This window comes from Canis lupus, chromosome 10 (assembly GCF_048164855.1).
Source record: "Canis lupus baileyi chromosome 10, mCanLup2.hap1, whole genome shotgun sequence".
In the NCBI taxonomy this organism is placed as follows: Eukaryota; Metazoa; Chordata; class Mammalia; order Carnivora; family Canidae; genus Canis; species Canis lupus.
In genome coordinates, this window is record NC_132847.1 from 11,663,920 (window position 1) to 11,677,604 (window position 13,685).

Consider the following 13,685-nt stretch of genomic DNA (forward strand, 5'->3'; position numbering starts at 1 on the left):
CATAAAGTCATAAGAAGTGCCAGGGTTGTCATTGTGTGAATTTAAATATCCATTATTAAATGCTTTTATTCTGTATAATTTGGATGGTGATGATAATTTGCTTAGTAAAACAAAATTTGTCAAGTTGGAACTGTATAGTGATGGGCCTCACTCAATCTAAAATAGGCAGTTGATTATACAGCTCTATCTTCTGTGTAGGTTACCCATAACTCTAGATAGTGAATTTCTAATTAGCTAACAAAAGGCAGTAGTGTAGTCAATCCTTGTCTTTTATGTTCACGCGTGTTTCTTGTATTCATCTTGTAAATACTTTAACTCCCATGGTTTATACGCAGCACAGACCCACTCTGGTGTAATCATACATCTGTGGGCCAGATTTTCCCCTTGGCTTCTGTTAGAGTTTTCTGCATCCATCTGTAGGACTATTTACAACCATATGCTTTTGGGATTATGGGAGAGGAAAAAGGGCCATTTCAGAACACCAGAAGATGGATGGCAAGTCTTTCAAGGGTACTGAAATTTTTTCATTTGAGGTAGTCACATGCCCCGGGTGGGGTGGGGGGCGGATGCTGGTTGCCAAGGCTTAATTTTCTTAGTGTGGGGTAGAAAGAATAATGCCTGAGAAGGGCTCCCCCACTGAGGCTTTCTCTCTCTGTTGACACTTCCCTTCCTCATTCTTGATAGTTAAATGTAGTAGCATCTAGACATTATTTGGAGGTGAAGGGAGGTGGATGTAAATTAGAAAAGATGAGGCTATCAATTTTATGCTACTGATAGCTGTTGAATTTCTGGGATATTTCAGCACCAGAGTTTTCCCCCATAGTATTGAGTTAGAGCCAGAGGAAATGCATGTGAACCAAAGTTGGCAGGTGAATATCAAGGCAGTTCAGTTTTCGTCATATCTGTTCAATCAGAAACGTGGGAACAAATAACCTAAGTTCACTGCTGAATTTTGTATCAGCACTGAGTATTATTTAATCTATAATAGTTTACCGAGACTTCACGTGCTTTTTCCGGGATATTCTCCAGCTCGACATACTGGGCTTCTGGTGTGTCAGGATGACTGGTTCCCTGTTCATTATAATGCCCTCTCTATGTGTCAGGGTTTGTACTAGTACATCAATAAGGCTGCTACTAGCCAAAAGAAGGTTTCCAAAAGAGCCAGTGCACCAAAGATTAAAAGATCCTTATGGTAAAATGGCCCAAACTGGGTAAATACATGTTTTATTCTAGTTGGGCTTATCATTTAAAGTGTTTTGTCATTAAGTTACTCTGACCTCTGACTTAGTGTTCATTTCTCAACTGTTAAAGGGGGAGAATGATTTATGCCTGCTTCCAAAGAGATGGTATTACGAGCAAAATACTCATGATTGGCACCACACTTTGTGTTCCCAGAAAGCTACTTAAATACTAAATAATAACATTCAACATGTTACATAGGGGCTTGTTAATATATGTTAGAATACAGTTCATAATAGAAATATGAGAAATGGATAGGTCTTGACAGTTGAAACTGCTCCTCAGTTGAAATTGCTAAGATGAAAAATTACTCTCTGGCATGCTTATCATTGTGCAACAGAGCCTGCTATCTTTGAGGGATTATTTTGCACTTCCTATCATTTGTAGAAAAGGATCATGTCCCGTGAAATGCCATCTGTACCCACATATTGGATGTTAGACATGGTACGATGCCACTAGTTTTTTTTTTTTTTTAAGTATCATAAGCAGCCTTATACGTGGCAGATAAAGGAGAAAGGATGCGTTGGATGATGATGAGCAGGGAAATTGAAAATCACCTATAATTAGATAAATGAATTCTACACAGCATGGTCCCCAGATGGGAATACCTAGAGGATTCCTATTCTTCCCAAACCCTTAGAATTTAGTCAGATTTAGTGGATAATTAGTGTGTCACGTATATCTTTGATGCAGCGTGGACAAGAAATGGGGAGACCCAGATTCCAGTCCTTGTTCTACCATGTATGGGCCATGTGACTTTAGTTATCTAATCAGTGAAATGTATGGGTTGCCTCTTTCTACTTACTTGAAAACTCTCATGTCATGTGGATGAGAGTACAGCACGACATTATGAGATATGGTCTAGTTTTCAGCCTGGCTGTTTCAGAGACCTGATTATTGGCACACTGAATGTGAATCTGTCTCTTAGGATCCCCCATACAGGCTCCTATAAGCTAATGAATAAAAGCAGAATGCCAGTGTATTAATATATAATGAGAAATAGCATTACCAGAGGAGCTATTATCTTTTGGCTAGCTGATTTTTCTTTTTCTTTTCCTAAAGGCAGGCTACTTGAGAAACCAGAATATAATTAAAAGCCTGTACAGGTTGCATGAAATCAGTTTAGATTAAATGGCATCACTCTAAGGTAAGTTAATTCATGCATAGAAGGCTTTATTTATCCCTGGGACCAGAGAGAACATATCTTCGGGCCAAAGCCTTTCCTCCCTTGGACCAGGCCTCTCAGAATGTTCATTTTCTACATTTTTCTCAACTTCCATTGCTGTCTCTCCTCTGACTGGTTCATTATTATTGATGATAGCCAGTTTTTCATGTCTGGGAACCATTTCTGGCTCTTCAAAATAACTCACCTTATCTCTCTCTAACCCATTATGTGGTGATTTTATAATTCAATTTTCGAAGGAAAACTTATCTCTCTTATTTCTAAGTTCTTGATGGAATTTCTTTCAGTAGCTTTCTCCTCCCTTCACTGCCTATATTAGATTAATTCAATATTTAGAGAAGTCAGATCTAGGACAACTTTCTACTCATTTAATGCATTTATTTGGGAAATTCTTGGTGTTTGAGGAGCAGTTAGATTTTTCAGATTTTACTCTCATCCTATAGAAAAGAATCACATTTCTTCAAAATGCAAGCTAGACGACAGAGAAGTAATAACATTGTTTTTGACACAGTTTTCGTGCCAATAACACACACACACACACACGCACACACCAACACCTATAGGAACTACTGTGGATATGTCATTCCCATCGATTTGAGTTATCTTGGAAGAGGGAAAAAAACAACTTACTGCTTCTGGAGATCTTCTAGGAAAATGAACAACCATTGTTTTTAAAAGCCTTGGGTGCAAGAGAAATCTGTTAGAAATCCCCAAGCCATACAGTTAAATAATTCACCGCAGCATTAGGTAATGCTTTATTAGTGTGGCTAACTAAGCAACCTTGAGAGGAAAGATGCTAATAGAGTTTCAGAACTTTCTCCATCACAGCTGTGCTACATTTCAGTACTGCCCTAGATCCAGGCATTACTGGCTTTGTAGGCTATCACTGCTACTTGGAACCCCCACTGTGGCTGGACTCCCCTTCTGTTGACCTCTTCTTCCCCACCCCTAGGCAGAGGATAGTGTTCCCTCCTGCATCCATTGTCCCTTACTTTTCTAGGAGGCATAACTTCCTGTTTCTGCCCAGCTTTCTGAGCATTGAGGTTGTGAGGGCTCCTGGGGACCCAATCCTTAAAGATCACACTTGCTTGGCTGTGGCTTTATATTTAGCTAATAAAATCAGCAATCTTGAGGATGGGGTGGGGAACTGCCAGTAAGGCTGGAGTACTGGTAGAACTTGATATATGCAAACCCCTTCCTCTGAGACCCTTGCTCCTGGCCATTTTTCCTATACATTTGGAAGGGAAGGATAAATTTCAGGAGGTTGGATTTTGGTAGCAGGGAAAAACTTAGGATGACATTGAGGTGGTATTGCTTACAGGCACTCTCCAAAGAGCCTACTGAAGGCTTAAATCAGATCAGTCATTCTGCTTGTATCCTTTCAGTGACTTCCCAGTAAACTGAAAATGTAGACTTCTCCTTGTGGCCATCTCTTGTTGCCTGCCTTTTCAACCTCATTCATCCCAGACCTCATTCTCCTTTATTCATTACAACGTAGCCACACCTATCCCCTTCCAGTTCTCAAAACTTAATACTCTCTGGGTTCAAAGTCTTCACATCTGCTTCCTTTGCCTTGAGTGTCTTTTTTAAAAGATGTTATTTATTTATTCATGAGAGACACAGAAAGAGAAACAGAGACACAGGCAGAGGGAGGAGAAGCAGGCTCCATGCAAGGAACCCGATGTGGGACTCGATCCCAGGAATCCGGGATCATGCCCTGAGCCAAAGGCGTCTAGACAGTCAACCACTGAGACACTGAGGCGTTCCATCTGCCCTGAGTCTTGACCTTCCTGTTCTTTCACCTGACTCCTTATTCATCCTCAGACCCTGAGTCCTAAGTGCTAGCCCTGTGCTCCCCTTCCCAGTATTCTCTACTATATTACTGTGTTCTCCTTTTCCAGAGAACTTGTAGTAGAACTTGTCATAATACGTAATTTTATGTTTACTTGTTTTTTTTTTAAATAGACACACAGGGTTAGCAAAAACATCTGTTTCATATTATCATATGCTTAGTATTTAGCACCGCCTCTAGCATATAATAGGTGCTCAGTAAGTATTTTCTAAATGAATGATGAAGAGATGAATCTAAGTTTCCAGCCTTAATGATGTACTGATTCTCTATACCACTGTGACAGGTGGCATCCATAATGCTTGGACAGTCACTAAATCCAAGGATTCAGTTAATGGAATTGAAGGATCTTTTAAGATTTGTAATAAAGGAATATTGATGCATTTTCTTCAACTGTCAAAGATGTCTTTATGGAGTGTATCATCTGTCCCCTAACATCTTCCAGGGACTCCTTAATATTCCTATTAAACTTCTCCCTTTTTTTAATTAGATAAATGTTAAATGTCCTATTCTATTTTCAGATGAAGTACCATTATAAAATAATCTACTTTGTAAATTAATGAGAAAGTAATATGTGATGGTTAATTCTGGTGATGTAATACTGCTTGATGCTATGGATGACAGAAACTCTGTGTAATGTGGCTGAGCGTGACACCTTTCTTTGGAAATTGTGTGGCTTAAACAGCATCCAGAAGACCCTCCCTACTGACCATTGTTCTTTTTAAAAATCTTTGTCCCCTCAGTCACCCCCAAAAAACAGGTTAGTGGTATATTGTATCAGTCTTTGACACATCTTCCATATGTATGTGCATATTCATTTCTGCAGTCAACACAACATGTTTCTCACCATCAGTTTTAAGCAGTATGTTACAGAAAATTCACCCCTGGAAAGTGTAATTCAGTGTTCCTTGTGTGGATTACGATTATGCAAAGATTCCCACACTCCTTGCTTTTATAGCATTTATATATTCTGTAATTACTTTGCTTTTATCTGTTTGGAAGGTACAGTAGTCCCCCTTTATTCAGGGGGAATATGATCCAAGACTTCCCCTGGATGCCTGAAACCATGGATAGTACTGAACCGTATGTATCCTGTGTTTTTCCTACACATACCTCCTTTGTGATAAAGTTTAATTTATAAATTAGGCACAGTAAGAGATTAAACAATCACAACTAGTAATGAAGGAGACCGGTTAGAGCAATATACTGTAATAAAAGTTACATGGATGTTGTCTCTGTCTTAAAATATCTTACCTTACTGTGCTGACCCTTCTTGTTGTGATGGTGTGAACTGATCAAGTACCTGTGTGATGAAGTGAAGTGACGAGAGAAAGTGAGGTAGATGACATAGGCATTGTGTCACAGCTGATGTAGTCTTAGGCTACCATTGACCTTCTGATCATATGTCAGAAGGAGGATCATCTTGGACCACAGCAGACTGCAGGTAACTGAGAGGGAGACATAAGACTGGATAAAGGAGAGCTTCTGTATTTCATACTTACTATATTGATATAATTTCTTTCTCCAGTGCTCTCTGGAGAGTGCCTGACCTAAAACACCTGTCAAATATAAATTGGTGGTGTTTTTCTCCTTATTGAGGATATTCTGGTAGGTGATTTTCACTTTTCTGACAGGTCTCTCTTATTAGTACTGTTGTTTCCCTACATTGTCTCCATGTTACAGTTCAAATTTGAGAATTTTTATGTTAGGAAGTAAAAAAGAAAGTCTCAATATTATCTCTCAGGAAGGAGGTAGACATACATTGTCAGTTGTAGAATGTTTACATTGCACTTCACAATGATCCTATCACAACATTAGTGTCTATAGGATATTACTTCTGCTGCGCAAACTATCACCTCCATAGGTGCTTTGCTTTTTACACTTTCTTCTTTCAAAATGTGGCTATTTCAGGGATCCCTGGGTGGCTCAGTGGTTTAGCTTCTGCCTTCGGCCCAGAGTGTGATCCTGGAGTCCCATGATTGAGTCCTGAATTGTGCTCCCTGCATGGAGCCTGCTTCTCCCTCTGCCTGTGTCTCCGTCTCTGTCTCTGCCTCTCTCTCATGAATAAATAAATAAAATCTTAAAACAAACAAACAAACAAAAAACAAAATGTGGCTATTTCAGGTGTCAGTCAAATAAGTAAAAAAGAAACTGGCACATATCATTTGGTATACCACCATGGATTGGTGATTCTCCATGAATAGTGGGCATTGCAGAAGCAGGAATGCTTTGCATCAGACTCATACTAATTCTACCATGGCAAGGGAAGCTGATGACTTCAGAACCTGCTGCTTTTACTTCCCATTTTAGCCATTTCCATATGGCTCGTATGGTACCTACCAGCAGGCTTTCCCAGGCAGGACCACTGAGTAGCCTGTGGCATTTTGAACATCCTGCTGGGTCTGTATCATAACCAAGAATGATTTCTATTGTTAGCACAATCTGTGAGAAATCCTCCTGAGGTAAATACAATCCAAAGAGAAGGCTTCTTTGGGGTTTCCCTGAGTCAGTAAAAAATTGGTGCAAAGAAATCTTTGGCAGCAAATACTTTTCCACCACTCTGCTGGAAAAGTCTGGGAGAAAACTGCTATGACAGAGATCATTGGCCAGTTAGTTTACTTGACCTAAATCCTTTTGGAAGGTCTACTTACTGTTTGGTTCAAAATATTAGTTTTGATATTTTATCTATCTTATATTTATTATCGGTATACAAACAATGGATTAATTCAATTAATTCCCCTTTAAGAGAGAAACAGTTGGAGCAGAAATGTGCTCTAGTACAATGCGCCTGGTTCCTTCTCTCTGGGACCCCCCACCCACTTCCACATACTTTCCTCCATAACTCTTAAGACTTTTAAGACTTTTGTTCGTATTCTTCCATACACTTCACAATTTTTCGCAAACATAAGTGGGTTCCCATAGCAAAATATAGTTCTCTTTTCTTTTTTATAAGACATAAATGGAAGGAAAAAACTTTTCTATGTCAAAAAATATATCCTAAGAAACCTCCAGGGTCTTTAAAATGATTGCAATTTCATAGATTGCCTTTCTTTTAAGAAGTAGCTAAAATTTTTAAAAATTTCTCTTTCTTAAAGTGAAGAAGTACTTTAGAATATTCATGGTTAATACTTTGTAGGTAATGGAAGAGTGTTCATATGTTAAACTTTTTTTCTTTTATCTTCCTCCTTGTTTATTTCCAAAAAGAAGGGCAAGTGGGTAGTGGTTGAGCTCTTTTTTTTTTTTTCCTGAGGACTAGGAGATCCGAATTCTAGTATCTTATCTACTACTGCTCTCTCTCTGACCTTCCTGAGTATGATCTCTCTGAGATCTACAGGCACTAAGTTAGCTCTAATTCTGAGATTCTCTATAGTATATTAGTATGCTTGCAGATGGAATAGAGTTATCTTGGCTGGGGGTAAATGTATGTCCATCCAGTGAAGGATGGATAGCTCTGTTGAACTATTGCATCCGCAGTCACATTGCCTGGGTGTAGATTTTTCTTGTCTGTTTTGGGTGTATATGATCCAGTAATGTGATAAGAAACAACCTAGTTATCTTTTCTGACGTTAACTTTAGCAAAAGTTAATTATGATTCTTTCATTTATAAACTTAAATCTCTTAGATGCCTATTTGCATTTTTCACCTAAACCATCTCTTGCACCAACAGTGAAATGGAAGCTGTTTGTTTGCTTGGTTTAGGTCTTGTTTATTTTAAAGAGAAATATGTGCCCACTATTTCATTGGGCCTCTATGATCTAGGTAAATGGCATAGTGAACAGGATTCTTAACTTCCTGGAGCCTTAGACAAGCCAACAAACACAGCAGCTATGAAATTACAGATTACAGTTATTATGGAGGGAAAGAGTTGGATGCTGTGAAGAAAGAGGATATGCTGCTTGAGATGAGAATACCAGGGCAAGTGTCTGAAGAACTGGCTTGGAAATTGTTTTAGGGATGCGCTAGCTGAGGCAAACCTTTTTTTTTTTTTTTTTCTTAACACATTAGTTGAGGCAGACCTTTCTAAGAAGAGCAAAGAATGCATGTGAAAGGATTGCTATAGAAGACCTTTGCATGGTTGCTCAACTAGAGAAAAGGTACAGCAACATAGTGATATTGGTAAAGAATTGTGCAAGGCAAAGCTAGAGGAGGTGTAAAGGACTTTGTGAGAGCAGAAGCCATGTCTAGTATTGCTCACTATTGCATCTCCAGACTCCATTTTGCCAGTTGAATGAATGAATGAACAAATTAACAAAAGTAGGAACGAGGTGACTGAAGGGAAAAGGAGCTACCAACAGGTTGGGAAGAAAACCATTAGGTGGGACAGAAGCAGAACATTTTTTAGGAAGATAGGAGTGTTCCTCAGTTGCCACTAGAAGTAAAGTAAGATAGCATGGAAGTAGCCCTGGTTTTAATAACACTGAGGTCACTGGTAACTAACGGGAGTGGTTTCTTTGGGCAGTGGACTCGGCAGTCAGATCTAATTATGTTGTTAGGGATAGTAGTGGAGAACATGAAGACAGGATGCATTATAATTTTTTTTTTTTTTGTCCATTGAGGCATTTTATTTGCACGTATGAATTACATCCCTAGAAAAAGAATCCAAGGATTTTCCCTTCTGTGTGTTTTCGTCTTGCTTCTTCACGGTCCATGATGCCAACTGAGGTTGTCAGTACAATGAAACCAAACTGGTGGGATGGGAGCAGGTTATTCTGCCATTTTTCTAGATCTTTCAGTTGTACATCAAATCTGGAGCTGATCACTCCACACTTGTTTAACCTGCCTGTGAGGTTCACAACAATTTTCCCAGCTATGTGATCATTGATGATTTCAAATTCGCCAATGTAACCATGCTTCATCATCACAGTGAGAAATCGGACGATGACTTTGGAGCATGGCCTGATAAGAACCTGGTGCTTGCCTCTCTTTTCAGCATTGTTGATGCTCTTGAGAGCATCTGCCAGGACGTTCATGCGCACCATTGTGGCAGCTAGGAGAGATGGCGGAAAGAGCTATAATTTTTTTAGAAGCTGATGGGAATCTTTTAAGATGGAAGGAAAGAGACTCCAGAGCCTTTGAATGCTCTGGGCTATGATCCAACTAAAAACAGAATGCAGTTGCAGGAAGGCATGGCCTGCTAGAGGAATTAGTGTGCTGAGGAATTGCTTATTTTTCGTATTTTGGGGTTTTATTTTCTAATGCCAGTTACCTCATTTCCACCTACCCCCTTTGTATACTGAAAATACAGAATCTTTTTAATTCACTCTTCTATAGATATATCCCTAAATTAATCTTTTCTATTGTTCTTTTCTAAATCTTTTCTAGATACAATTAATCCTGGACATTTTTATAAATCTTATGAAAGAGTGGAATCAAATTTTTTATTTTTATAGGATGATGTCCAATATCTTAGAATTTGCCCACAGAGTTCAATCCTGTTCCTGAAGTTATAGTAAAATCAGAATAAAAAGGAAGCATGGCCGAGGGCCCCTGCAGATTCATGACGTCTTCCCTTGAAAAGAACTTTGGTTGAATCTGAATTCAGTTCATGTTGGTCTCATACTCTTAACAACTGAAACATTTATTATTTTACTACCTGTAGTAACATTGGGTCTCCTTTGAATTGGGTAAATATTGCACCATTTCAGTTTATTGTTCTCAATTGAACATCTTCTATGAGCTATCATGTATGTATTAGATTTGAAAATTAGTCATAAATTAATAAAATGTCTAAGTGAAAATGACAGTCCTTTCTTTAAAATCTTAAAAATCTTATTTCTCCACTGGAAGTTTTGTGTCTTCCCCCACCAAAATTCTTAAAGATTGTACTGATTACATTTTTGTTTAATTTGTTACCAATTGAATTATAGCAAACTTTTTTTTTCCTGCACAGTATTATAGATCATGTTTCTCAGGAGATGGGGATTGGTCTACAAGAGCCTTATTCGGAAGTGCCTTTGGAAACACCTATAAGGGAAGAACAGAAGCAGGATTAGGCAGAGGGAGAAGTTGAAATGCACTGTCATTGCAGCAGTGGGTTCAGCCAGTTGTAGTGGAAGTTCTGACCTTGCTGTGGCCCTTCAGAGATGTTGGATGTGAGGCCAGAGCCCTTGTTACCCCCCACATAATCCAGGCCTTGAGTAAAGGGCACTTCTAGGAGGAAGGCCACTTTGGATGGGACAGCTCCCTTGGTTTAGGGTGATTCCTAGAAGGGACTCAGCTGTAAATTGTCAGCAAGCATCTAGGGGTATTATGCTTCTATTCTAAAGGGAGATAGTAGACAACATCCAGAATTAAATTTACAGTTTTGGTGAAGTGAAGAAGGAAAAAATTGCAATAACTTAGGAAAGAGTTTAAGGACAGAGGAAACAGAAATAATAGATGGTCCAAAAAAGATTTCGTTTTCTGTCTTCAAAGTATGTAAAGTCTTACCTAAATGTGTCTGGACTGGAATCATTCCCTTTTCTTAGAATAATTGGAAAGAACATATTTTTAAGTTTTGTCATTCTGTAGATTTTGTATTTTTTGTTATTATCACTATAGTTTAATGGATGTACATACTTTGTTTCTGTGTGACACACATGAGCACGCACATACGCACACAGCCCAGACTGCAACCGCAAATTATAGTTTGCCTGTCTTTATGGGACTTATTTTTGTGGTAAAATGTTGAGCTTGTTATCTGCCTTTTGACTTAATTTAGAATCAGAAAGCATGAATCCGAGCCTCTCTTATTCTAAATTAACTTCAAAAGAGTGACTGGAATGATTTTCTTTTAAGTCTTTTGTTTGTTTCATATAGAGGTACACTTCGCAGCTTGTGTATTTCTAGGAAATAATGCATCTTATCATTTGATTTATATATGGCTCTGATCTAATTAACCATGAGCTCTGTGTTGAGTTGATAAAAATATAAGGAAATTTTTTTAGGTGTATTGGCCTGTATAATTGATATATTTTAGTGGAATAACCCAATTATAGCATGTGGTACTGATGTGTTTTTTGGTAGTCTACATTATTATTAATGTGCACTTACCAGTGAGGCAAATGTTATTTTGAATTGAGTATATGAACTTGCCATAGCATAGACATGAATAATAACATTTGTATTTGGAAATAGTATAGTTAGCTACCATTTAGTATTGATGTCAGTGAATATGGCTTATTCACTTCATACTGTTTAATTTCTTTTAATTTCACTAACATATGTTGAACATAAAATATCATTAATATTTTATGATTTAACATTTATATTCAATTGAATTTTTTCTGAGAGCTTTATAATTTACTATAGTTATTACCTCCCCACAGTCAATGTTTTATCATGCTTGAATTTATATGCATTTTAAATTAGCATAACATGTATTTCCTGACAGAAATCTCCTTCAGTCAACATTTTCAGAGTGAGTATATACTATTCATGTATTCATTTATTGATTATGTATTAACCCATCCTGTACCACAAAGATTTGAGGTAATATTAAAAATCCTATCTTCTTGGGGCACCCTGGTGGTTCCTTTGGTTGAGTGTCCGACTCTTGATTTCAGCTCAGGTCATGATGTCAGGGTTATGAAATCGGGACCCTACTCTGGCTCCATCTGAGTGTGGAGTCTGCTTAAGATTCACTTTCTCTTTCTGTCTCTGCCTCTCCCCTGGTCATGTTATGTCTCTCAAAAAAGAAAAAAAAAGCTATTTCCTTACTTAAAAAAAAAAAATACAGAGAAATACTATCTCCTAAAGGTGGAATAAAGAGGAAATAGATCCTTAAAACCAGGAGAAATAAAGGGGCACCTGGGTGAATCAGTGGTTGAGTATCTGCCTTTGGCTCAGGTCATGATCCTGGAGTCCTGGAATCGAGTCCCACATCAGGCTTCCCAGAGGGAGCCTACTTCTCCCTCTGCCTATGTCTCTGACCCTCTCTTTATCTCTTATGAATAAATAAATAAATACAATCTCAAAAAAAAAAACAAGAGAAATATAAAGAAGTAATAGCTGAAAATCAAAGAAAAGAATATTAATTTGTAGACCACAAGGATCAAAGTGATTCCTGAAGCTGAGCTTCCAACTTGGCTCTGAGTTTTTCATAATTCAAAATAGAAATTTTGGAGCAATTGCTCCAGTTATATGGATTCACTGTTAAAAAAGTGATAGCATTATTTTCCACTTGCAGATTAGGAAACTAAGACAGACATTTATGTAACCTGCTAATGCAACATATCCAGTGTGACTAAGGATTCCAGTAGTTAAACTGACTTCTGTGCCAGATTCTTACTTCACCTTTCTCTATGGAATGGTTGTCAGTATCCACCCTTACAAAATCTCTGCAGAAAACGTAGTACCAAAATCTGGAGTTGGTTGTTGCTGAAGTACTGTTCCAAAAAGATCTTATAAGGATAATTAGTGTGTCTTTAATTATTTATATCTTCCTTAGTGAAGACATCACAGGTCTCATGTGCAAGCTACAAAATTAAGTGAAAGTAAACAAATTGTGCTTCAGAAGATCCATATCATACTTGGTTTTCACTGATACCCAAACTATGAAGTTGAACATCTGAAATGGCTGATGTTTAACCATGTTTAACCTACAAAATGGCAATCCCATGGTTTAATCTAATATTGAAAGTGATATCTCATAGATTTGATAATGTGGGAACATGTCATTTGTCAGTAAGATAGTGTGTAGACTTCCTCTAAGAGATTCTCTAGTTCTGCTTTACCAGTCTGTAATTCTTCTTGAAAATATTCTATATTATCATCTATACAAGGCAACTTGTCATGGTAAGACACTTTCTTTCTAGACTTAATTTCCCCATTTTTAATGTGGACTTACTGAGCTTAAATAAATGTGTTTAACATTCTTTGTTTACTGCAAAGTGATTAGTAAATATGAGAGGACTCTATTAAATATTTAAATATACTACTTAAGGTTGTCTTCAAATTCACCAAGCTGTCCTCTCTTTGCAAGCTTAATGACTGAAGCTATACCACGTGGCCCTATTATATAGCTCCTTATTTCTGCCACTTCTTCTGTATCTAGACTTAACCTTAATAAATTAAATACAAATTGTAACTCTACCACTTTCCCCCTTTTAATTTATGTTTCTTTGCTATACTTTAAGAATCGTTATAAGCCATCCTAATTTATTTCTGGAACATGACTGATTATAAGTAAATACATTTATTAAGTAGATGTTCCACTTCAAACTATTCAGTTCTGTGGGCCACAATAAATATGCAGTAGTGACCTAATTTAAGAGCATACAATTTTCCTTAGCAGCAACAACAGTACTGCATTATTTTAGTGACTTCTGGGCAGAAAATTCTGCTAGGTATTGTGAGGGCCATTATCTTGCTAAATAAATCTGCACCCATGAGTAAGTAATAATGACAAAATGGACACACACAAAGCAGCTGCAT

The 13,685-nt window shown here is 37.7% G+C and overlaps 2 protein-coding genes across 17 annotated transcripts in view; one reads left to right on the top strand and one right to left on the bottom strand.

Moving 5' to 3' along the window:
* Positions 1-13,685, top strand: part of PRR16 (proline rich 16) — a 532,382-nt gene that overhangs the window by 280,971 nt on the left and 237,726 nt on the right. The window lies entirely within an intron of this gene.
* Positions 8,836-9,273, bottom strand: LOC140640860 (small ribosomal subunit protein uS8-like). The gene has a single exon (XM_072840278.1). It carries the CDS (start codon positions 9,248-9,250, stop codon positions 8,858-8,860), a length of 393 nt encoding a protein of 130 aa, XP_072696379.1. The 5' UTR covers positions 9,251-9,273; the 3' UTR covers positions 8,836-8,857.

Coding starts and splice junctions, on each gene's coding strand:
- LOC140640860 (XM_072840278.1), bottom strand. CDS start 9,250: ATGGTGCGCATGAACGTCCTGGCAGATGCTCTCAAGAGCATCAACAAT.